A 23,345-nucleotide genomic window follows, 5' to 3' on the forward strand; every position below is an offset into this window, starting at 1 on the left:
ATAAAATCAAAAATAGTAATAACCTTCAACCATTTCTGCCTTTGTGGAGTGTTGTGGATTGTAATTGTATTTCCTCTTGAGAACCTGAATCGATTGTAGATGAACCACTTGTCGCCATTTATTACCAATTTTCTTCTGTGGCGATTAATGTTGAAACTTGTAATCGTTAATTTGAACCACTTCTGGTGTGAATAGAGATCAAGGGAGAAGGTAGAGTCTATTCTTAGAACGCTTAGTCGATCGCGAAAAACCGCATCACTCTTTCTTCAATCTTTTGCTTTATAAAAATCCGTATTGAATCCCTATTGAATATACTAGTAAATTCAGCCACTTTCAATTTCGATAGTATTGTGCGTTGAGATGATATATAGCTTATATACTCTTGAGACGCTGTATAGATTCGTTTAAAAAAAAAAAAAAAAACACTTGTGGCTATCTATTACCATTTTTGTTCTATATCGATCAATGTTAAACCGAAAATGATTATTTTAAACAACTTCCGATCTGAATAGAGGATTAATGGAAAAGGTACAGCTATTTCTAGGTAGTTGAATCGATTGCCAAAATCTACATCTCGATATCTCGTAATTCAGTATTAAAACCGGAAATAATAGTAAATATAAACAATTTCTGGTTTTGATTAAATGTTGTGGATAGTTGTATGTTGTCTAAGACGCTAAATTGTTTGCAACAAATCGCTTCTCGCTATCTATTACGATTTTCGTTCTATAGCGATACAAATTGAAACCAAAAATGGTATTAGAACCACTTACGGTTTTAAATGGAGGGTTAATTTAGGAGATCGAACCTATTTTAGGGGCTCTAAATCGACCGCAAGAAACGACTTCTCAATATTTGTTACTGTTTTGCTCTGACACCTCTCGACAGACAGACGGACAAAGCCATTCTCAAGATTTTCGACACTTATGCATAGCTTAAGCTGCAAGTGTAATAAGGGCGAACATTGAATATATTCTTGGGACACTGAATTGGTTCTGGAAAATCGCGTCTTTCTATATGTTACCGTTTGTGTTCTGTGTTGATCAACAATGTAGCAGAAAGCGATAGATCTCTACCACTTCTGGATTATTAAATAAAAGTCAAATGCATTAGATGAATCTATTCGTGTTGCAAACTTACATGTATGCTTCTCGCTATTTCTTGCCGCTCTTGCTCTGATACCAGCTGACAGACGAACGGATGGATAGGAAGACAGATGAACATAGCCCTTCTATAAGACTTCCTATACGTATGCATAGTATACTATAGTTTGGAAGTACTAACAAATGAAATAAACTCAGTTTGTTTTACAAAAATTATCCGTTTTCCGTTTTTCGGTAGTTTTCGTTTTCCGGTTTTCGGAAAAATTTCGTTTTCGTTTTTTCGAAAAAAATCGTTTTTGAAAAATTCATTTTTCGAAAAAGTATTTTTCAAAAAAATGTGGCCATCCCTAGTATTCATAGCCGAAAGCTCAACTAAAAAGATGAAGTGAAAGTGCTAAGCAAGCTACAAGAAGGATGTTGAGTTGAGTTGATTTTGAGTTTAACGTCCCGTTCAGCAACGAGGCTATATGAGACGTGGACCTACTGATTAACGTGGAATCCAAACCACATGAGCTCCCGCAAGAAGGATGTTGAAACAACGCTTCCACGCTAATAGAAAAAGAAAAACAAAAGTAGCTACAGGCTTTTGCCTTTTGAGTACTCATATCTTTTTGGGAATATATACTTGACACAGCATGCCTTTTAAATGTACGCCAGACGTGATCTGTACACATGAAGGTGAAAAATATTCGTGAAAAGTAAACAGATGAGACTAGTTATATGCTTCTGTTTTCTAACAGTCAACTTCGTGTTCAACTGCAGGAACTGACCTTGATACTACCTGACTCAACACCTTGTAACAAGAGGGCAACTATAGTTACCCATAGGTCTCTTGCAGGTACACAGCGAGCTGTGTGTTCTGTGTGTGTGTCTCTCTCTGCCCCTGGCTGTGTTTGCTTTTCATGCTTTGGGGGAAGGGGTAAGACACCCATGCACACCTTGGAACATAAAATGATCGAAAGACGACCTATGTTAATGTAGACTTCATAGTTTCAAACAGTGGCGTATACTGGTTTGAAGGCATGGGCTACCACTGACCTTGCATATTATTATTAATAAAAATGGTAATAATAATAAAAGTAATATAATAATAATAATAATAATAATAATAATAATAATAATAATAATAATAATAATAATCACAATATGCATAACAAGGAACAAAAAGTGATTGATGTGTTTTGTTTAGTGATGAGCAAATGCAAGGTCTTGATCTGAGCTCCTCCGTGGCTAAGCGGTTAGCGTACGCGCCTTTGGCGTGGGAGACCCGGCTTCGATTCCCGGCGGGAGCTCATGTGGTTCGGATTCCACGTTAATCAGTAGGTCCACGTCTCATATAGCCTCGCTGCTGAAAGGGACGCTAAACTAAAATCAACTCAACTCAACGCAAGATCTTGGTCTTGGTCTTGCACATCGAGCCTTGGTCTTGGTCTTGCACATCGAGTCTTGGTCTTGGTCTTGCACTGGAACCCTTGGTCTTGGTCTTGGTCTTGCATGCAAGAGTCTTGCAAGTCTTGCATTTAAGAGTTGAGTTGAGTTGATTTTAGTTTAGCGTCCCTTTTAGCAGCGAGGCTATATGAGACGTGGACCTACTGATTAACGTGGAATCCGAACCACATGAGCTCCCGCCGGGAATCGAACCCGGGCCTCCCACGCCAAAGGCGCGTACGCTAACCGCTTAGCCACGGAGGAGCTCTTTGCATTTAAGAAATCTCAAGCTTTTCATAGGTAAATTTTACTATGGATATAAGGGATAATAAACTCTACAAAGCACCAGTAGTAACGGAAATACAATGTATGTTTCTAAATGTAATATAATTTAACGTCGTGTAAGTATGATAGCGTACAACATAGGTTATGACCTTTATTTTTTTAATGGGTGTCCATGCTTCACTACTTATAAGATATGCCTAAATCACAGGGTTTCGTAATCTGTTTATATATATATATATATATATATATATATATATATATATATATATATATATATATATATATATATATATATATATATATATATATGTATGTATATATATATATATATATATATATATATATATATATATATATATATATATATATATATTTTAACAGATCCAACATTCCACTGGTTCCCAAACTGAGGAGGCTACCCCTGTTTCGCATGAAAGAAAATCAGACGGCACAGATTATTGAAATACCATGAATTGCAAAATTATTTTTACACTCTAAAGGCGTCAGATTTTTCTTTCCAACCACGATTAGCTAATTCTTGTATTAAACAAACTTCCAATTAAATATTGAATTTTTGTTTTACTGATTCCAATATGTACTCCATGGGGCAGAGGGGGCCGCGGTGGCTCAGTGGTAGAGCGTTCACCTCTGGTGCTTGAGGTCCCGGGTTCGATCCCAGCCCCCGCCAAGTTAACTTTGTGGTGGACAAACGCCGTGTGCGTGGGTTTTCTCGGGTTTCTCCCGTTTCCTCCCACTTTCTTCATTCCACCATTTCATTCATCACTCATTATCACTGTCTCCTTTAGCCTAACCGGCATAACCGTGGGACGTAAAACTCAAAGATTTCATTTCATTTCCATGGGGCAGAGACATTCACATTACGCAAAAGCGATGAAAAAATTGCAGACTTTCGAAACATGGGCATGGAGAAAAAAGGAGAGAATTAGCCGTGTTGAACGAAAACGAATGTGTTAGAAATATTAGCAGTAGGAGAAAAAAAGAAGAATTTTAGATATTGTTAAGAGGGGGAAAGGGAACTGTTTAATATATTGGCTGACGAGGAACTGTATTACAAGGGACGTGCTAGAGAGTATTGTGGAAGGAAAAAGAGGGAGGAAGCGAAGCAGACTAGTTGAAGGAAGGTATTGAAACAGAAAATTGCCACGTCAAGACGAAGAGACCAGCTGAGGACCACCGAACGTCAAACCTTGTCTGTTGAAGCAAATAACCTGCCAATAATAGCAGAATAGCTATTATGATGATGATATGTTTGGCAATATTGACAAAAAAAAAAGAGGGAAAGAAAATTAAAATAATAATTATTATAATCAAACCTCTTAATATTTTAGAATAATTTGAGGAAAAACTGAAAACAACTCAACTGTCTATGTCTTTTGTGTAGACTCAATTTATATAAATACTGTTGACCTGTATTAGAAATACAAAATAAGGGCATCAAACTCCAAGTTATTTGAAGTCTCACTTGTGAATATGGATTACTAGCATCAAGTATCTACTTTGTTGGGTTAAACTAAAATAATAATAATAATAATGATAATATATATATATCGTTAGTCAATCACTTTTTTTACTATTAGTAAAGCGCTCTCTAATATCGGTCATCTTCGATTATTTTTATGTTTCCCTCTCTTCCTCCTCCCCAAGTTGCCGGGCTGAATTTGGATTTAAACGGCATCACAAGTGTCACTGTTCATGTCAGAGACCACGAAACTATGGATTCGGCACTAATATTTGGTCATTTTTAATCATTATTATGCATCTCCCTCTTCCCCAAATTACGAGGCTGAATTTGGTCGTAAATGGTATAGGAAGTCTCAGTATTCAACTCAGCGACCTCGAAAACTATGGATTCGACACTAATATTCGCCATTTTCGATCATTTTTATATATCTCCCCTCCCCTCCGCCAAGCTACGGGGCTGAATTTTGATTTAAACAGCACCGGAAGTATCATTGTTTACCTTAGCGGTCCCCAAAACTATAGATTCCATTTCAATGTCGGTCATTTTCCATCATTTTTAAATATCTTTCCTCTCCCTCTCCCCGAAACTTCAAGATCAAAGTGATTTGATAAAAACCATCTCAGGCCCGATCCTCATCTATCTTAAAATAAGATCGAGTTCGGTCAGGTGGTTCAAGAGTTATTAAGTTATATATATATATATATATATATATATATATATATATATATATATATATATATATATACCCTTTCGCTCTTCTCCCCCTAGGTTCTACCACCAAAGTGAACTGACATATAACATTCCAGGCTTGAACCTCCTCTATGTTAAAAATTTGATCGAGATTACTCGTTTGGTTGAAGTTGTTAAGTTTTATTTATTATTATATAACTCCCCCTTCTCCCTTTTCCTAAGCTTACCGTCAAAGTGAAATGATGAAAACACTCCCAGGCTCAAACTCCATCTGTGTTGAAAATTTGATCGAGATCGGTTGGGTGGTTCAAGAGATTAGGAGTCACAAAAATAGTCACTTTCAATTTTATGACATAGATTTATTGTTGTAGGATAATGTTATATCGCTCAACCCTCGATGTGTCGTATACCTAAGGATGCTAAAAGTTATATTGATAAACAATTATTCAACGTATAAGCATCCGCCCATGAAATCAAACTTGCGGTTACATGTATTAAGTTTTTTCAATGTCATGAAAATGTTATTTCGATATTAATTTTATGGGCACACATTAAAAATTCCCAACGGATGCTTGAGTCTGGGAGCCAAGGCCATACCTATGTAGTCGACACCTATGGTGTACGGTATCACCAATGTTCAATACTACATTTCACTTTAGTTTTGGAAGAAAAACACCACTAATATGTTTTAAAACGAAACGAAATATCTAGTTTAACGTCCCACGATGCATTGGGGCTAAGGGAGACGGTATTCATGAGAAATGAATGAAATAGTGGATTGAAGAAAGTAGGAGGGAACATCAAAACACCGAGAAATAGAGACCTGCACGGGCCGAAGTTTTTGGCCCGAGCCCAATCCAGCCCGAATGTATGTAGGCGCGGCCCAGCCCGGACCCGAAACGTTTTGGAGATTTTCGGCCCGAGCCCGGCCCGGCCCTATAAGTTTTTTAAAATTCTTGGCCCAAGCCCGGCCCGGGCCCGATAAATTTTCGAAGTTTCATTTTATAACATTTTTCACGGGCACACTTCTTCAACGTTTGCCTTTATTCTAATTATCGTTTAACGAATGTCAATAATTATTAACCCTCGAGTAGTCGCGCCGCGGTCAAAAGCACCACAGGGAAATTATTTTCGATCGTGTGTCCATTCTGTTTGTCCGACAGACTTCTCCGTCTAGCTAATCTTGCCCCTCACCTTCCCAAACATTCCTGCTCAATCACTCCGTTATCCGTTGCTTAGTTTAAGTACTAGTGATTGTTTAGTGATTCTGCGGTGCTTTCCACCGCGCGCGACTAACCGTGTAATGTTTTTTCTCAGTGTTTCGCTCTGCACGTGACCTTTGCTTTGGAGGTGTTTAAGCTTTATAAACATAAATATTATTTTAATGGACGGAAGAGAGGTCGACAGAGTTAACAAACTGATACCAAGTATGAGAAAAGAGAAAATTAGAACTGAACAGCTTAAAACAACGTAGGGAAATGTTAGGGATTGACTATTTGGATAAATCAGCCGACATGATCTCGTGGAAGCTTTGTCTGAGGAAGATCATAACGAATATTTATATATGAGTGAACACGAAAGGTCAAGTGAGGAGTCTGCGAGCGAATCTGAAGACCTTAAACCCAGAAATGACCAGCGATTCCCCGAATGTAGTCAGAGCAAGAGGGGACGAAATAAGCGACGACGAACTGTAGCACAGTGTAAATTTGAAGATAACTTAAAATAATTCAATGTAGTGCTGTATACGTGAAGTTTCAAAATAACAGGACATTAAAATAATTCAATGTAAATTTGATTTGATTTCAATTTAGCGCCCTTTTCAGCATCAAGGCTATGTAAGACGTGGACCTACTGCTTAACGAAGGATCCGAACCACATGAGGTCCCACCGGGAATCGAGCCGGCAGTCCCACGCCAAAGGCGTGTATGCTAACCGCTAAGCTGCGACTGAGCTCTAATTCAATGTAAAATGCGCTGTGAAGTTTTGTTTTATTGTTATGTTTATATAGTATATTTTTAACTAATTTACTATTGCATTTCTAATTTTAGACGAACCAAAGTTGACAAAAACAAAAGATCATCATCAGGTTTAGAATTTTCAATAAAACCAGTGCGTAGCTATCTATCTAAAGAAATATGTAACGACAAAAACATTTTATTCCAAATGAGAAATAAAAAAATAACATGTCTAGTTGTAGGTTTCTCTAATAGTTATTACTGTAAAACTTATTATAATAATAAAAATGTTATTCCCTCTTAATCAGAAAATATACAAAATTACGTTTCTAATACAAGAAAACTGTTTAAAACGATTTTTGCAACACATTATGTTCGTTCGGTCCATTTGACCGCGCGCGACTACTCGCGTTACTTTTTCAGCGCGACTTCTCGAGGGTTAAAGAATTGCAATTAATCGGCCCAAGCCCGGCCCGACTCAAAGAAATAATAGAATCGGCCCGCCCAAGCCCGGCCCGCGGGTAGGGCCGGGCTTCGGGTCTCGGGCAAGGCCCGGCCCATGCAGGTCTCTACCGAGAAAACCCACGCACACGGTGTTTGCCCACTAAAAAGTTTCCATGGCGCATGCTAGAATCCAACCAGGGACCCGTATAACCACATGTGACTGCTCTACCACCGAAACGGTACTTGTGCAAGACTCTTGCGCAAGAGTCTTGGTCTTGGTCTTGGTCTTGGTCTTGGTCTTGCAGGTGTGGTCTTGGTCTTGGTCTTGCACCCCTTGGTCTTGGTCTTGGTCTTGCATCGGGATTCCTGGTCTTGGTCTTGCATGCAAGACTCTTGCAAAAACTGCAAGACCAAGACTCTTGCGCTCATCACTAGTTTTGATTGATCTTTTGTTTTGAGACCGTTAATGTTTTCCACCGTAAATGAAATTCCATCATACATTTGTGCAGTTAACTTCTTGTGGATTGCGTTCGTAAAATGTTAATTTTTACCAATGTCACTTCCCTCAAGAGTCGCCTCTGTTACTGACGTTGGTTGTCATTCCGTACCAGTATACACAAAAATTCTGCAGACATCATTATAATTGTTATGTTTATTATCGCTATCTAAATCTCAAATTTTTGCGTTGTGTTAACAAACGATTCTCAGGCCCTTTTGTTGCGGAGACATTCCGACCCGGGCCCTTTTGATGAGGGGCGTTTTGATTCGGGCCTTCTGTCTCGGGCCCGTATGTTGAGGAAATATTTCGACCGGGCCCTTTCGACGCGGGCCCGTTTGACTCCGGCTTTATTTGACCCGGGTCCATTTGACGCAGGGCCTTTTGACTCGGGTCCCTTTGTCGTGGAACACTTTTGACTTGGGTTCTTTTTATGAGGGGCGTTTTGAGTCGGCCCCTTTTGACTCCAGCCCTTTAAACCAGCACCCTTTTGACGCACGGCCGTTTGACTCGGCCACTTTAGTAGGGGGACCCCTTTGGACTCGGCTCCTTTTTATGAGGGGCATTATGATTCGGGCCCTTATGTTGTGGACACCTTTTGAACAGGTCCCTTTTGATGTGGGGCCGATTTCACTCGGGCCCTTTTGTAGCGGGGCCCATTTCGACGCAGGCACGTTTAATGCAGGTCCTTTTGACTCGGGTCTTTTGTCGGGAGACTCTTTTGACTATGGCCCTTTTGATGAGGGGCGTTTTGATTCGGGCCTTCTGGCTCGGGCCTGTTTGTTGAGGAGACCTTTCGACCCGGGCCCTTTAGACGCGGGGCCGTTTGACTCCGGCTTTATTTGACCCGGGTCCGTTTGACGCAGGGTCTTTTGACTCAGGTAACTTTGTCGTGGAACCCTTTTGACCCGGGCTCTTTTTGAGGTGCATTTTGATTTGGCCCCTTTTGACTAGGGACTTTTTAATCCGCGACCTTTTGACTTACGGCCGTTTGACTCGGGCCCTTTCGTAGCGGGGCCCCTTTTGACTCTGCTCCTTTTTATGACGGGCGTTTTGATTCGGGCCCTTTTGACTCGGGACTTATGTTGTGGTGACCTGTTGACCCGGGACCTTTTGATGTGGGGTCGTTTTCACATGGACCCTTTTGTGGCAGAGCCCCTTTTGACCCGGGCTCATTTGACGCAGGGCCTTTGACTCGGATCCTTTTCTCGTGGGCTCCTTTTGACTATGACTCTTTTTATGAGGGGCGTTTTGATTCGGCCACTTTTGACTCGGTCCCTTTTGACGCAGGGTCGTTTGACTCTGGCTCTTTTGTAGCGGAGTCCCTTTTGACTCGGGCTTTTTTATGAGGGTCGTTTTGATTCGGGGCCTTTTGACTCGGGCCCTTTTGTTGCGGAGACCTTTCGACCCGGGTCCTTTTTATGAGGGGCGTTTTGATTCGGGCCCTTTTGATCCGAGCCCGTTTGACGCAGGGTCTTTTGACTCGTGCCCTGTTGTTGCGGAGATCTTTTGACTCGGGCCCTTTTGTAGCGAGGGGGCCATCTCGACCCGGGCCCATTTGACGCAGGGCCCTTTTGACTCGGGTCTTTCTGTCTTTGCCCTTTTGTTTGGCCCTTCTAACATGGAACCATATATATAACGCAGCAGCTGAAATACCTGTGGCAGAAGTCCTGGGGGAGTATGAGTAAATCGATGATCGATCGATCCAGGGCGCAGTAAAATTAGTTACACCACTGTTCATATCTATTTCTTTCTATTCTCTCGACATCATGTCTGGAGATGAATGTTCTGACTAATAAGCTACAGTGGCGAAAGACGATATACGCTATCAATGATAAATGTTATGACTGTTAATATATATAGGGAATAAAACGAAACATTCTATATCGGACTTCCCCTCCACCCGTTGAAAAAAATCCTGCGGGCGTTAGTGATTATGATGTTGCTTAGTTACTGTATTATATTGTTCTATACACGGAATAAATACTTATGTGTTTTATATAATAATGAGAACCTTATTCACATTTATTACGGCCCTTGCTTTACGAGAAACATTTTCACGTTCAGCGTAATCAGTTTCCATTCTAAAATAATTACAGTGAGGCGAATGAAATAATTCACGCACAGATTTAGGACTTAGAATAATGTTTTGCGAACATGTAGTAAATCCCTGAAGATTAAAAAGCGCTAGTAGCAGTAATTAGCTTAGTCGTTTCCTATAGTCCCTTAGTGAATTACATAAATCTTACAGATGTTGTATCTCTTTCTTTCTCCTCTCTATACATCATGTCTGGAGATTAATGTATGGACAAGTAGGCTACAGAGGCAATTTTAAAAAGTAAGATGATCTACGCTATCAGTGACAGATGTTGTGGTGTTTAACTTAACATATAAGGCAATAATACGAATCTTTTCAGAGATGACAGTGCACTGATGCTTCAAATCTGTGTCTTTACTCCCTATACCTACTTTATTTTCCTAGTCAAAATAAAAACTCTTCAAAATTAATCACAAATTCTTATGCAACCATCCCTTCTTTAATGTACTGCACTGTCACATACCCGTCACGGCGATGTAAAGGCACTTTTGGCGACGAGGATACATTACTGAGTTATTTGTTTTATATATTTATATATATTGATTCCTTTTATAAACATTTAGTATCACAGCGTTATTAAGGAAACCCTAGAAGTTCCATACTTAACTGTGAATCCATTATACAGTGAGCACAGCGTGTTCAGAAAGTCATGTAGCCCATAGAGATACTAGAAAAATGTTGGAAATTACCATAATCTACTGCTTTAATCATGTTCACTCTCCTGATCGTGTTCTTGAACATGCTATGGAGCGTTGCGTGTGAAATGTTGTCCACAATTCGTTGAATGTTGGTTTGCAGTTCTTCCAAAGTATGTGGTTGGGTTGAGTAAGCAGCTGACTTCAGATATCCTCATAAGAAAACATGTGGTAAAGTGAGGTCATGAGAATGAAAATCCTTTCCTTTGGTGTGTCACCAGGATACTGTAGCAATGTCTACTACAAATTTCTTGACTCAATTATCACCACCTGTCACCTGCAACAAAATGAGAAAAAATATTAAATATTTTCGCCATAATTTGTTTGACGTATTTTAGCACACTTTATTAACAATGAAGCACTGAGGAAAAAATTTGCTTGAGGATTATATTTTAAAGGTTCCATCCCAGGATTCACTTGGTTGTATTGACAATACTATAAGGATTGTGTCTATAAAAATTATATTAATTCTAAAATTACATTTTAATGTTGTTTTCTTACATTTTCTTTTTAAAGTTGGATGTTGAACCGGAACTTCCAATAGAAGTAACGCCAGATGCAACGAAAATGTCTGATACAGTTGATAACAATAACAATTATAACGAATCGGAGCAGTTGGTTTCCATGGAGGATCCACCAGCACATTTACCGGTAAGTATTACTTACTATAGACTTAGTAGTCTGTAAAAATAATAGGTATGTCGTCTGAGATACCAAATTAAAATATGTGATAACTTTGTTTCCCCCTAAATGAGTTTTCTTAAAGTCGAGATCCAGATAAATCCTTTTCTTGTGCCCAAAACCGAAAATTCATTAAAAACGTTAAAGATGAAATCGTTGATAGTTTGCGAAGTAGATTGTAAGTGACATAAACTAGATTTTTACATGATTTTTAGCACCCGAGATAAGCATACGGAAGTTTATAGTTTCATGTACAGGGAGCGGAGAACAAAACTACTCCCGCGGGAAATAAGGACACTGGAGACATAGCATTTATTACCTTTTAATAAGTTGTACAAGTAGTCATCCTCAATGGACAATATTACTCGATGACACTGAAGTCAACTGTAATAACAGTCTCTACAAGCTGCCAAAACCGCCTACAGGAAATAATGAGATAGGTCTTGAAAAACTTCGCCGTTGAATCTACAATAACTGCCGTGAGAGCAGCAACGGTGTTGTGTGGATGCTTATTGGGATCCCCCTCGACTAACATGTAACAGTACATTGGGTTAATATCTGGGGAGCTAGGGAACCACATGGTGGGAGTAACATTGTCATGAAAGTTGTCGGCCAGCCACTAATGAATGGTATGGGTTGTATGTGATTGAACGAAGTCCTACTGAAAAACACGGCCTTCCACGCGCCACAACTGTAATCTAAGAATTCACAATCGTGTTCAACATCTCAGTGTAAGCAACGGCGTTGATTCTGGTATCTTGACGAAAGAAATGTCGAGGCATCTCGTCGCCTTCACTCCTTACGATCCCCAGAATCATAACTAAGGCTGAAGATTTTGTGTACATGACAGTAACAACCTGGTCGTGGCTTTTACATAGTCACCGACTATTTTTAAGGTTCACTTTCTGGTCCTGGACAAAGTTTTTCTCATCAGAGAAAAACCAAAACATTCTGGACTCCTAGAATGTTTTAGCTAGTTCAGAAGGCGCTTGGCTGTGTTCAGTCAGTTCGCTTTGGTTCTCTCGGATAAAGGACTGCCTTTCCGCATCAAGCTCGACTTGTGGCGAAGGTTCTCATAAACCACACCCCATAAGGTTTCCTTGTGAACCTGCTGCCCTCTAGTGAATGCCGCATGGACTTGCCAGGATCCTTGTCAATGAAACTTGGACAGAACGGACAAATTCTGACGCCATGGTAATGTCCGTGCGCCGACATTGTCGTTTCCTGTGGGAAACGGTCGCCATATCGACCGTGGTAGTTCTCTCTGAACTTTGAAGATGAATGGCCGGGAGAAATGCAATAATATTTTAATTTGAGTGGCTTGCAACCAAGGAGATAATGAGTGTTGTCACCTATAATATGTGTTTACAAGTGCCTGTCACTTTGTATATATATATATAGGTATAGGTATACCTAATTTGGTGGGCAAATACGCCATCGTCTGAGGAATAAGGATTAGTTTTTTTGGTGTCCGAGCTCGTCAGAGACAGGCTCGGCTTGGCAACAGAGACTGTGTTCCACAGCTTTGAAGCCGGGGAGCCTCTGAGTTCGGTTCATCAACTTTATGTCGCTTGTCTTTAAACTTACCATGGTCCATCTGTGCCATCAAATCTGCAAACTTTAATATAACTCATTATGCGACGTGAATATTGAATTGTGATTTTTTCTGAAGCGACATTCCAATATTATATTCTGTAGTTACTTTTACATATTCAAATACATTTTAAGTTAAATATCTTGTTTGATTTTTTTAAAATGCAAGCAGGTTTGCTCTTGACTTAAGCGGGATTATCTAGTACACAAAGGTTAATATACACAAGTTCGATAGAAAACATATCTCTTTTTAAAAAATAACAAACAAAATAAAAGGTGATAAAAAAAGTTAAATATAAAATAAAACAGTGTATATATACACTATGTGATCAAAAGTATCCGGACACCTGGCTGAAAATCACTTACAAGTTCGTGGCGCCCTCCATTGGCACTGCTGGAATTCAATATGGTGTTGGCTCACCCTTAGCCTTGATGACAGCTTCCACTCTTGCAGGCATACTTTCAATCAAGTGCTGGGAAGTTTCTTGGGGAAGGGCAGCCCATTCTTCACGGAGTGCTGAAGTGAGGAGAGGTATCGATGTAGGTCGGTGAGGCCTGGCACGAAGTCGGCGTTCCAAAATATCCCAAAGGTATTCTATAGAAATTCAAGTCAGGACTCTGTGCAGGCCAGTCTATTGCAGGGATGTTATGGTCATGCAACCACTCCGCCACAGGCCGTGCCGTATGAACAGGTGCTCGATCGTGTTGAAAGATGCAATCGCCATCCCCGAATTGCTCATCAACAGTGGGAAGCAAGAATGTGCTTAAAACATCAATGTAGGCCTGCGCTGTAAGAGTGCCACGCAAAACAACAAGGGGTGTAAACATCCTCCAAGAAAAACACGACCACACCATAACATCACCACCTCTGAATTTTACTGTTGGCATTACACACGCTGACAGATGACATTCACCGGACATTCGCCATACCCATACCCTGCCATCGGATCGCCACATTGTGTACCGTGATTCGTCACTCCACACAACGTCTTTCCATTGTTCAATCGTCCAATGTTTACGCACCTTTCACCAAGCGAGGCATCGTTTGGTATCTACCTGCGTGATGTGTGGCTTATGAGCAACCGCTCGACCATGAAATCCAAGCTATCTCACCTCACGCCTAACTGTCATAGTACTTGGAGTGGATCCTGATGCAGTTTGGAATTCCTATGTGATGGTCTGGATAGATATCTGCCTATTACACTTTAAGACTCTCTTCAACTGTCGGTAGTCTCTGTCAGTCAACAGACGAGGTCGGCCTGTACGCTTTTGTGCTGTACGTGTCCCTTCACGTTTCCACTTCACTATCACATCAGACACAGTGGACCTAGGGATGTTTAGGAGTGTGGAAATCTCGCGTACAGGCTTCTGACACAAGTCACACCCAATCACCTGACCACGTTCGAAGTCCGTCAGTTCCGCGTAGCGCCCCATTCTGCTTTCTCAAGATGTCTAATGACTACTGAGGTCGCTGATAATGAGTACCTGGCAGTAGGTGGCAGCGCAATGCACCTAATATGAAAAACGTATGTTTTGGGGGTGTCCGGATACTTTTGATCACATAGTGTATATACAGGAGCGGATTAAGGGCGGAGCCAATGGAGCCCAGGCTCAGTGGGCCCCCAAAAATCCTTTTCTTTAATACTAAAATATAGCAATTGACTTATTATATTATAGGCTTCAGACCCATGCTATTTTTTCCCGCTCGCTACGCTCGCAGTGTCACTATAGTTAAGTCTTCTTCCACCAGCGTCTTCACGATACTTATTTTGCGAGGTTGACCATTTGCCTTGTGTTTGGCATTTGTGTGTTACACTGCAGTATATGAGCATTTAACTGTTAATAATGAATGTAATTGAACTAATTGCTGTAAACTTGGAGCACATTAAAATATTACAGCATAGTTCTCGGTGTTTCGATCATACCTATTAGGCTGTGGAAGGCAGCAAAGACATTTTATGCGCTGGAATTATTCGTAACATAGGGCCCCCTTGAAAGAGTCGGCTCCAGGGCCCCAAAAGTCTTCATCCGCCCCTATATATATATATATATATATATGTGTGTGTGTGTGTCTTGAAGAAATTTTTTAAAAAAAAATCTATGTGCATGATTAAAAAGAAAATCATAGGGAGCACTCCTTATATGATCACTTTATTTACATAAAAATTGAAGACGACGCGCGTAAACAGCAAATTTAGGCTGTATTAGGAATTTTTGTATCCCAGAAGGATAGAGACACGGGTGGACAGAGTAAATTTAGGCTATATGAGGAGTTTTGGTTGATAAAGGCCAAATTCCTTAAAAATTAGAAGTATTAACTAGGTAGAACGGACCTTCTACAAAATACAATTAGAAATTCATTTAAGCGTGTAACATGAGTGGTAGTTCCTTGTTATATAATTTCTAAACCTGTATTTTATGTTAATCCAGGGCCGTGCCGTGGAAACTCAGCGCCCGGGGCGAGAGTATACGACGGCGCCCTCATACATATATTCTAAGCAATTTTTCTTATCTTTTTCCTTTTTTCTCCCGAATTTTTCGCCCGGGCCGTCGTCCCGCTCGCCCCCCCCCCCACGGCACGGCCCTGTGTTAATCAACTTTTTATTGTTTTAAATGAGTACTATATATAGACTAAATTATTATTGTATAAATAGTTGTTTTGATGTAACTCACTGGTAAGCATTTAGCACACTACACTGACGGTACATGTCATTTCAGTCTTATCTCTACAGTTCCTTCCTCTCATTGGCTGCTATCTCGGTGTTCCTGCGCGTTGGCTTCCTTCTCAAATTGTCCTTGATGGTCATCAGCGCTGCAGTCCATCTTTTGGTTTACAACTACCTGGAGGCAGACATTTTCAGGCATTACTACAATTCATACAATGATGGGTACGTATTTTATTATTAGTAATAGTAGTACTAGTAGACTTGCGAACATTAAAAAAAAAAAAACTTTGTACTTTTAGATCATGAAAAGTTCATTGAAACCTCAAATTCGAATATATCCTCTGATCAGGGTTGGATTAACCTATCTGGAGGCCCGCGGCTAGAAAAAATATGTGGCCCCTGCTCACTTCGCCTAATACATTTCTGTGAAACTACAGTAGGAAATTTAAGGAAATATGTTTCATATTTTTGGTCATATTTTATCTTGTGGTGATGATTGTGTCTTCTATGATTCTTTTTAGACAGCCATCTGAGGGTTTAATCAGAGTGGAGGCCCGGGGCTACACTCCTAAGCCCCCCTTATTCCGGCTCTGCTGTGATCATCGTACTTTCTCCACCTTTTTTAAAGTTTAATGTCCTCCAATTATGCATCGCGTTAAATGAGAAGGTGATTTTGTACTGGTGATAATGGTGGAAGGAAACGGAAGAACTCCAAGAAAATTCCATGCCAATTTTGCGTGGGATTGTATTAAACCAGGGACTCCACGATGCCACTAATCATACTAATGAAAAATATTCAAAGGCACGGACATACTACGCTCATTTGAACCTCATTTACTTCTGAGGAAATCTTTACTTTTAAGCACGTTGTAATAAACGAAATTATTTCATTGCTTGTGAGTTGACTTTTTTTGTTACCACTATCTGAACGACATTGTAAATATAAATATTTTGACGCAAAATCACATTGTAAATAAATACATAAATAAATAAATATTTTGTACCATCTGTGAGACAATAACCGATATATTTTGTGTATTTATTAACAGAATTCGTAGTAGGATTAGCTAACATTATATCCTTTAGCGCTCCCGTTGACATTGTTCTTTTCAAACTAATTTCTGGCAAATACAATGCTATGGGATATGAGCTCTTTTTTTATTTATTGTCCTACGATTATGCCTAGGCTAAGCAATACGTTGATGATGACGAGAATGATAATGGTGGACTAAAGGAAAGTGGGAGAAAATCTCATGCTTACGGGCATTTGTCCACCACAGAACCCACTTGGTGCGAGGTCGGATCGAATCAGAGGCTCCAGTCACCAAAACTGAGGGTTCAATCACGGAACTACGACGTGCGTTGATTTCCTATCCTATTGTCGCTTACTGGTAATAAATAACGATAACACAAATTTAAAATAATATTTTAATGTGTAGCTGAAGCGCGTTTAGAAGTTAAACCAAGAAATTGAATCAGCAAGTAATGGAAATTTTAATATCTCAATATTCAGTATTTACTTTTTCTTATGAAAACTCTTCTTTTAAGTGTTTCAAGTTAGTAACACTAATGCTTCATTTCTTGTGAATTTACCTTTTTTTCAGTCACTCTCAACGATATGGAACATTACATCCTAAGTAAGTCAATACTTTGCGCCATCTATGATGCAATTTATGTATTGCATATAATCGAAGTAACTTGTCTGTTAAACACAATGATGCTATGGTTTGCATTACGGATACATCCAAACCTGTAGCCAGCCCAAAAATGTAGGGAGGCCCGGCTGAAGTTAGAGGGGGCCGATGCAACCACATTATAGTTTATTTGCCAGTCTACCGTGAAAATTTTAGGGGGGCCAGCCAAAATGTGGGGTGGCTAGACCCCTCTGGATACGGACCTCATTACATCTCCTGTACTTTGTTCAATTTTTTAAAGTCACTGTTTCCTATTTGGTGGTCCACGAATACGTAAGGATAGGGATGGTATCGATATGAGACAAGACTATGCAATCTGGCTGGTCTTGGTTGACAAATAGCGGTTTCATCTCGAGTCGAAAATCGTTATCTCAGTCTGCCTCTCCTCGATCAACAAATATTTATCTTGGTCTCGAGGACCTTCTCGATCTTGTCTCGAAATTAAGTGTATAAGTAGTTTGCCTATCGTTTGCTCTTTTTTATTATTTACTTTTTCACTTTATTATTGACGGGGGAATTATTATGGGCTGCGTCCTCCATAGTTAAGTGGCTAACACTTACTTTCTGTGTTACGTGTGTTCGCTTGTTCAATCTTTAGTGTGTGTATAAAACGTTGGATAAAACCCGGATAATGATCTGTATTCCAGTTTAACCGGAGGAAATAAATACCTGTAGGCAAATATGGATAAAGGCTTTTCACGAATCTACATACAAAGCAATGAAGTCTGTAATGCACCATCTACTCTTGTGCAGTACTACGGAATATTAAGAAATTACTATAAAGTTATTATGACTATAAACTCATTGGACTCTTTAAATTACTGTAAAAATCGAATCATTTTAAAGTCTTTTCCAAATGTCATTTCATTCATTAATTCAACCTCAAGGAACATTTTATTACAACTATAATTACATTGTTAGACAAGTATTTGTAAAATCATTACATTCATTTCATTGTAAAATTAGCAAATGAACGACAGACTATTATTTAGCAAATGAACGACAGACTATTATTTCTTCTACCATCACGCCACATTCCTTTGCATTGCACGAGCCTTCTGGTTGAATGATCTAAGACGCCATTGTCCTCTCCTAACAAAACTCTTGGAGCACACTCCTCGAGGTGGATTGTGAATTTGGTCGTGGAAAAGTGAGGTGAGAAGATTACCACCATTGGAGGCTAGAACCTCTCCAGGCCGTTCTGGACTTGGAACTTGAGAGTTCGTCGCAGCAGAAGTAGCTCGTGAAGGAAGTCCAGGCCATCGTCCAGGTATTACCATCAACTGAATATAATAATTCATTCATCGCCCCTGGCAGATTTGGCCGGATACGAAATTTAACCGTCAACATTAGTTTGGTTTCATTTGCAGGCCAGGAAGCTTCGCAACAGCTGCGGAGAACTACTTCATCAATTGGAATGACTACAATATCAGCAAGAGCGAGGATTATAGTTCCTCTAAGAGTTTGAAAGCAGTGCTTCTCCAAAGGAAACAAGTGTCTGTCTATTCTCTTGGCTCACTCTGTACATCTCAAGGAGAAATACAATAGTATGAAGATCCTATTACAGGTCCTGTGTTATGAAAAGTATCAATAGGAGGTTATAGGAGACTTTAAAGTTATCGCAATCCTAATGGGTCTTCAAGGTGGTTTTACAAAGTTCTCATACTACCTTTGCCTCTGGAATAATAGACACTGGTGCACATTACTGGAAGATGGACAGAGCTTTTGGTGGAAGAGGAAAACGTGAAATTTGAGCCACTGGCAGACCCTCAATAGGTACTAATGCACCTACTGCAAATCAAGTCAAAGTTAATTAAACAGTTTGTTAAAACTCTTAATAATGAGTCCGCAGCATTCACATATTTAAAAGACATGTTCCTCCAACTGTCAAATGCAAAGATAACAGCCGGAGTTTTCACAGGTCCACAAGTAAAAAAGATTGTTCAGTGTGAAGTATTTCCTCAGGTACTCACCGAAATTGAAAGGGATCCTTGGAAAAGTTGTGTGGCGGTGATTCAAGGATTCCTTGGCAATCATAAAGCAGAAAATTATGCGGAGTCGACAATCTGGTAGAAAGTTATGGTAAAACGGGTTGCAGGATATCACTCAAAATTCATGCTCTGCATTTACATCTGGAAATATTTAAGGAAAACATGGGAGCGTATTCCGAGCACCATGGGAGTCTTCCATTTCAGGATATTTTAAACTTCGAACGCCGGTATCAGGGACAGTACAATGAAAACATGATGGGGGGATTATATCTGATCCATGATTCATGACGTACCATATAAACGTCAATGTAGAAAACGCACATCTCACTGAAAATGAAGTCTAAATGGTCCAATCTCTTTGAAAAGCGCCCTGTACAATACATGTGTAAAGAAAATTTGTTTCATTCTGCTGTTTAAAATTTATATCTTTTTAATTTTCTATTTGGTTAATAAATTTTATATTTTGAACAAGAATTACAATATATTTTCTTCATACCTATTAAATATATTGCAATGGAACTTTGTAGAGGAATTACTTATAGAGCATAAGTATTATCTAAGGTAGAGTTCTTTCGGGTACCTATGTAGAGGGGTCACTCCAGAAGGCCTCTTTATTTTCTACAAGAAAATTTTCCGAAAATCCCGAATTTTCCTTTTTAGGATACACCATGTATGCGTATGCGTGGTACAATTTGAAAGTTTGTTTTATTATAAAGAGAAAGGCGTATGAACCATGATTAACGGATGAATAGTGTTGAGGTAGTAGCTATTTAACTAAAATTCCTGTGAAATGCAGGAATTTAAACAGGTTAGAAAGACAATAATCGAGCGTATTGACTACAAAACCAAAGTTTGAAGTATATAAAAGCTAATTTCCATTATATTCGGATACTCTAAATTGGGAAATTACAGTATCATCCCAAGGACAAAACAAAAGTTAAATTTTGTTGCATAGTGCTATCAATAAAAAGCCGCCATTCATGATGGCTACAGAAGATACCAATTGACATTGTTACAGAACAACTTGACATTGTTACTGCTGCCGCACAGCCCATCTTTCATCGTGAAAATACGCGAAAAAGGCTTGTTACATGACTTCTGAAACAATACATTTACAGACTCGCCTACTAGATTCCACTGTTTCAGTCTTAAAGTTTAATATTCACCATTGGTTTTAGTGAGACCAAGATCTCTGATCAAATAGTTAAGTTCTTCCTGATTTCGATAGTACTTTTCTGTTGGCGGAGAATCACACGCGTAGTCCACATATCTCGTATCTTTATCATCAGTGTCTGACGAGTCATGTTCTACAGAGCTATTTGATTTCTCGGGGGAAGAGGGAAAAGAATACTGGAGGCTGTATGGAACTGGGGCCATCGATGAAGGAATGTCGGGATATATGAATTTAAGGTGCATTTTTACCACTTCGTTATTTCGATGGGTACACTATGCAGAAATATCAGTTGGTACTGTGGTCAGTTGGTTCCATCCAAATTCATAGTATTGCAGCATAAGACAGCCGTGCGAGAGTCGCGCAGTGTTACCAGATGGGATGGGGGAGTAATCTGAAAACGAACTTCAAAAACCTCAGAAATTACATAGTTCATAGAGGTAATTTTTAGCATATATTTCGTCCTATACGTCACAAAAGCAAAAGTTTATTCAAAATTGTATACGCCGACCAAACAATAGTTTATTGTTTTGCGCATTTAATTAAACAGATAATGAGTTACTGAAAACAATAACAATTTATTTTGAATCTGGAATTTTGGACTGTATAAATTTGTATAGTTGATGGAATCAATAAGTATTAGAATAAGCAAATACTACACACAAACACTGAAGATCCCGCACACGAGGCTTTTGCAGGAAAGCACAACACAACACTGACAAAAAGATGCGGGAGGCGGCCTAACGGTATTTTTGAAAAGAAAGACAAGAGACCGCCAGAGTAAGATACTACAAATAGAAATCATATTGACCTGCAGAGACATCTCTACAACAAAACTGACACTACATAAAACATATAATTTGTTCCAAGTTTTGGAAATGCTCACAATAGGCTCAAACACGGAAAAAAACATAAGCCTCCTTTTTCTTCTTATTTTTATGAAACAAACAGAGGGCAGAATGGCCCGAACATAGCCCCCACCTTGAAACGCTCTAGTTTCAAATAACACACGCACACAATGAATGATCGAGATTCACACAAGAAATACACTAAAAGCGAGAAAAATAATAACAATGCATAATAATTCTTTAAAAAAAAAACACACACACACAAGACAAATATTCATATGCAATGATAAGACCTGCTTGAGCGAGGTTGTAGCGTTTCGCATGACTTCACTTTACTTTGAAGGGTTGAAAGGCAATGGAACCAGCTTCGCAATGGGGCGCTTCAACTCCCCGAAGGCAGTCTTTACAGTAACTGCTCACACTAAGCCATCATTTCCTGGAAATATGCACTGAACACGCCCTAATCTCCATTGCTGGGGAGGCAGATGGGATTCCTTCAAAATAACCATGTCACCAATCTTGATATTGTCTCGGTTTTTCCGCCACTTCGTTCTTGACTGGAGACTGCACAAATATTCTTGGGACCAACGGCGCCAAAAATGCTGCGACAACTGCTGCACCAATTGCCACCTTTTCAGATGAGAAAGCTGGGATGAAGTGAAATCCTTATCCGGGACAGAAAGTAATGATTCTCCCACAAGGAAATGAGCAGGTGTAAGAGCGGCCAGATCGTTGGGGTCATCCGAGAGAGGAGTGAGGGGGCGGGAGTTCAGAATTGCTTCAATTTGAACTAGCGTGGTATACATTTCCTCAAAGCTTAACGCCACCTCTCCCACGATGCGCTTGAAATGATGCTTTACTCTACGTATATTTGCTTCCCAAATCCCACCAAAATGAGGTGCGGACGGGGGGTTAAAATGCCAAGATATTCCTTGTTTGCTGAGATAGACAGCAGTTTCTTCATTTTTGGCCGTGTGAACACTCACTCTTAACAATTCCTTTAGCTCTTTGCTAGCTCCTACAAAGTTACGCCCACAATCCCTGTAGATGTCACTAGGTACACCCCGACGAGCCACAAAACGCCTTAGGGCAGCGAGAAAGGAAGTAGTGCTTGCATCCGCTACTAATTCTAGGTGTATAGCCTTAGTGGAAAACACACAAAAAGACAGATGTATGCCTTAAACCTCAAACGGCTGCGCCCCCGGCTGACTTTGAGTAGCACCGGCCCTGCATAATCCACACCTGTGTGGGAAAAGCATCGGCTTGGGTTTACGCGAGAGGGGGGCAGGGAACCCATTAGTTGCGTCTCTGTTCTTCCTTCAAACCGACAACATTTTACACACTTCCGGATTATCTTCCTCACTAGATTTCTCGCACCCACAATCCAGAAATGTTGCCGTAGCGTAGATAACACTAATTGAGGGCCACCGTGGAAAGTGTTTAAATGCTCGTGATTGATCAGAAGTTCCGTTAATTTATGCTTATTGGGCAACAGCACGGGATGCTTTCTATCCACAGAAATGTCGGCGTTTTGTAATCTCCCCCCCACACGCAAGATGCCATTTTCGTCAATGAAGGGAGACAAGCATAAAATATTATTCTTATTGGGAATGGGCTCTTCATCCACTAAGCACTGGATTTCGGTGTGAAATTCTCTTTTCTGCACCTCCTTTACCAAACACAAAAGGCTCTCTTCCATTTCTTTCGATGTAAGTGCCCCCTGGCGTTTCTGCACCGGATTCCTGCAGTTGTAAACAAACCTGCGACACCAACCCACTACACGCTTCAATCTCACTAGGGAGGAGAAACGGTTCACAATGTCATTTTCAGACTGCACACACATAACGGTGATACATTTTTTCTTTTCTTCCACTTCTGTAGTAAAGTCAGCGAGAGGATATGGAGGCTCTGGCAACATTGCTTCGCGCAACCACTCTGGACCGCTCCACCACAGGGGATGTTCTAAGAGCTCGCTGGGCTTTAACCCCCTTGACGCACAATCAGCTGCATTATCTTCACTCTTG

The 23,345-nt window shown here is 40.0% G+C and overlaps 1 protein-coding gene across 1 annotated transcript in view; it reads left to right on the forward strand.

Annotated features, from left to right (window-relative positions):
• Ac76E (adenylate cyclase type 2 Ac76E) overlaps positions 1-23,345 on the forward strand; it is a gene marked incomplete in the record, with an annotated part of 460,518 nt that overhangs the window by 258,032 nt on the left and 179,141 nt on the right. Inside the window, 2 exon segments of the mRNA XM_081745497.1 lie at positions 11,194-11,328; positions 15,670-15,839. Of these exon segments, the coding sequence (XP_081601623.1) occupies positions 11,194-11,328; positions 15,670-15,839 (305 nt within the window).

Source organism: Thermobia domestica, chromosome 18, assembly GCF_964235325.1.
Source record: "Thermobia domestica chromosome 18, izTheDome1.hap1.1, whole genome shotgun sequence".
In the NCBI taxonomy this organism is placed as follows: domain Eukaryota; kingdom Metazoa; phylum Arthropoda; class Insecta; order Zygentoma; family Lepismatidae; genus Thermobia; species Thermobia domestica.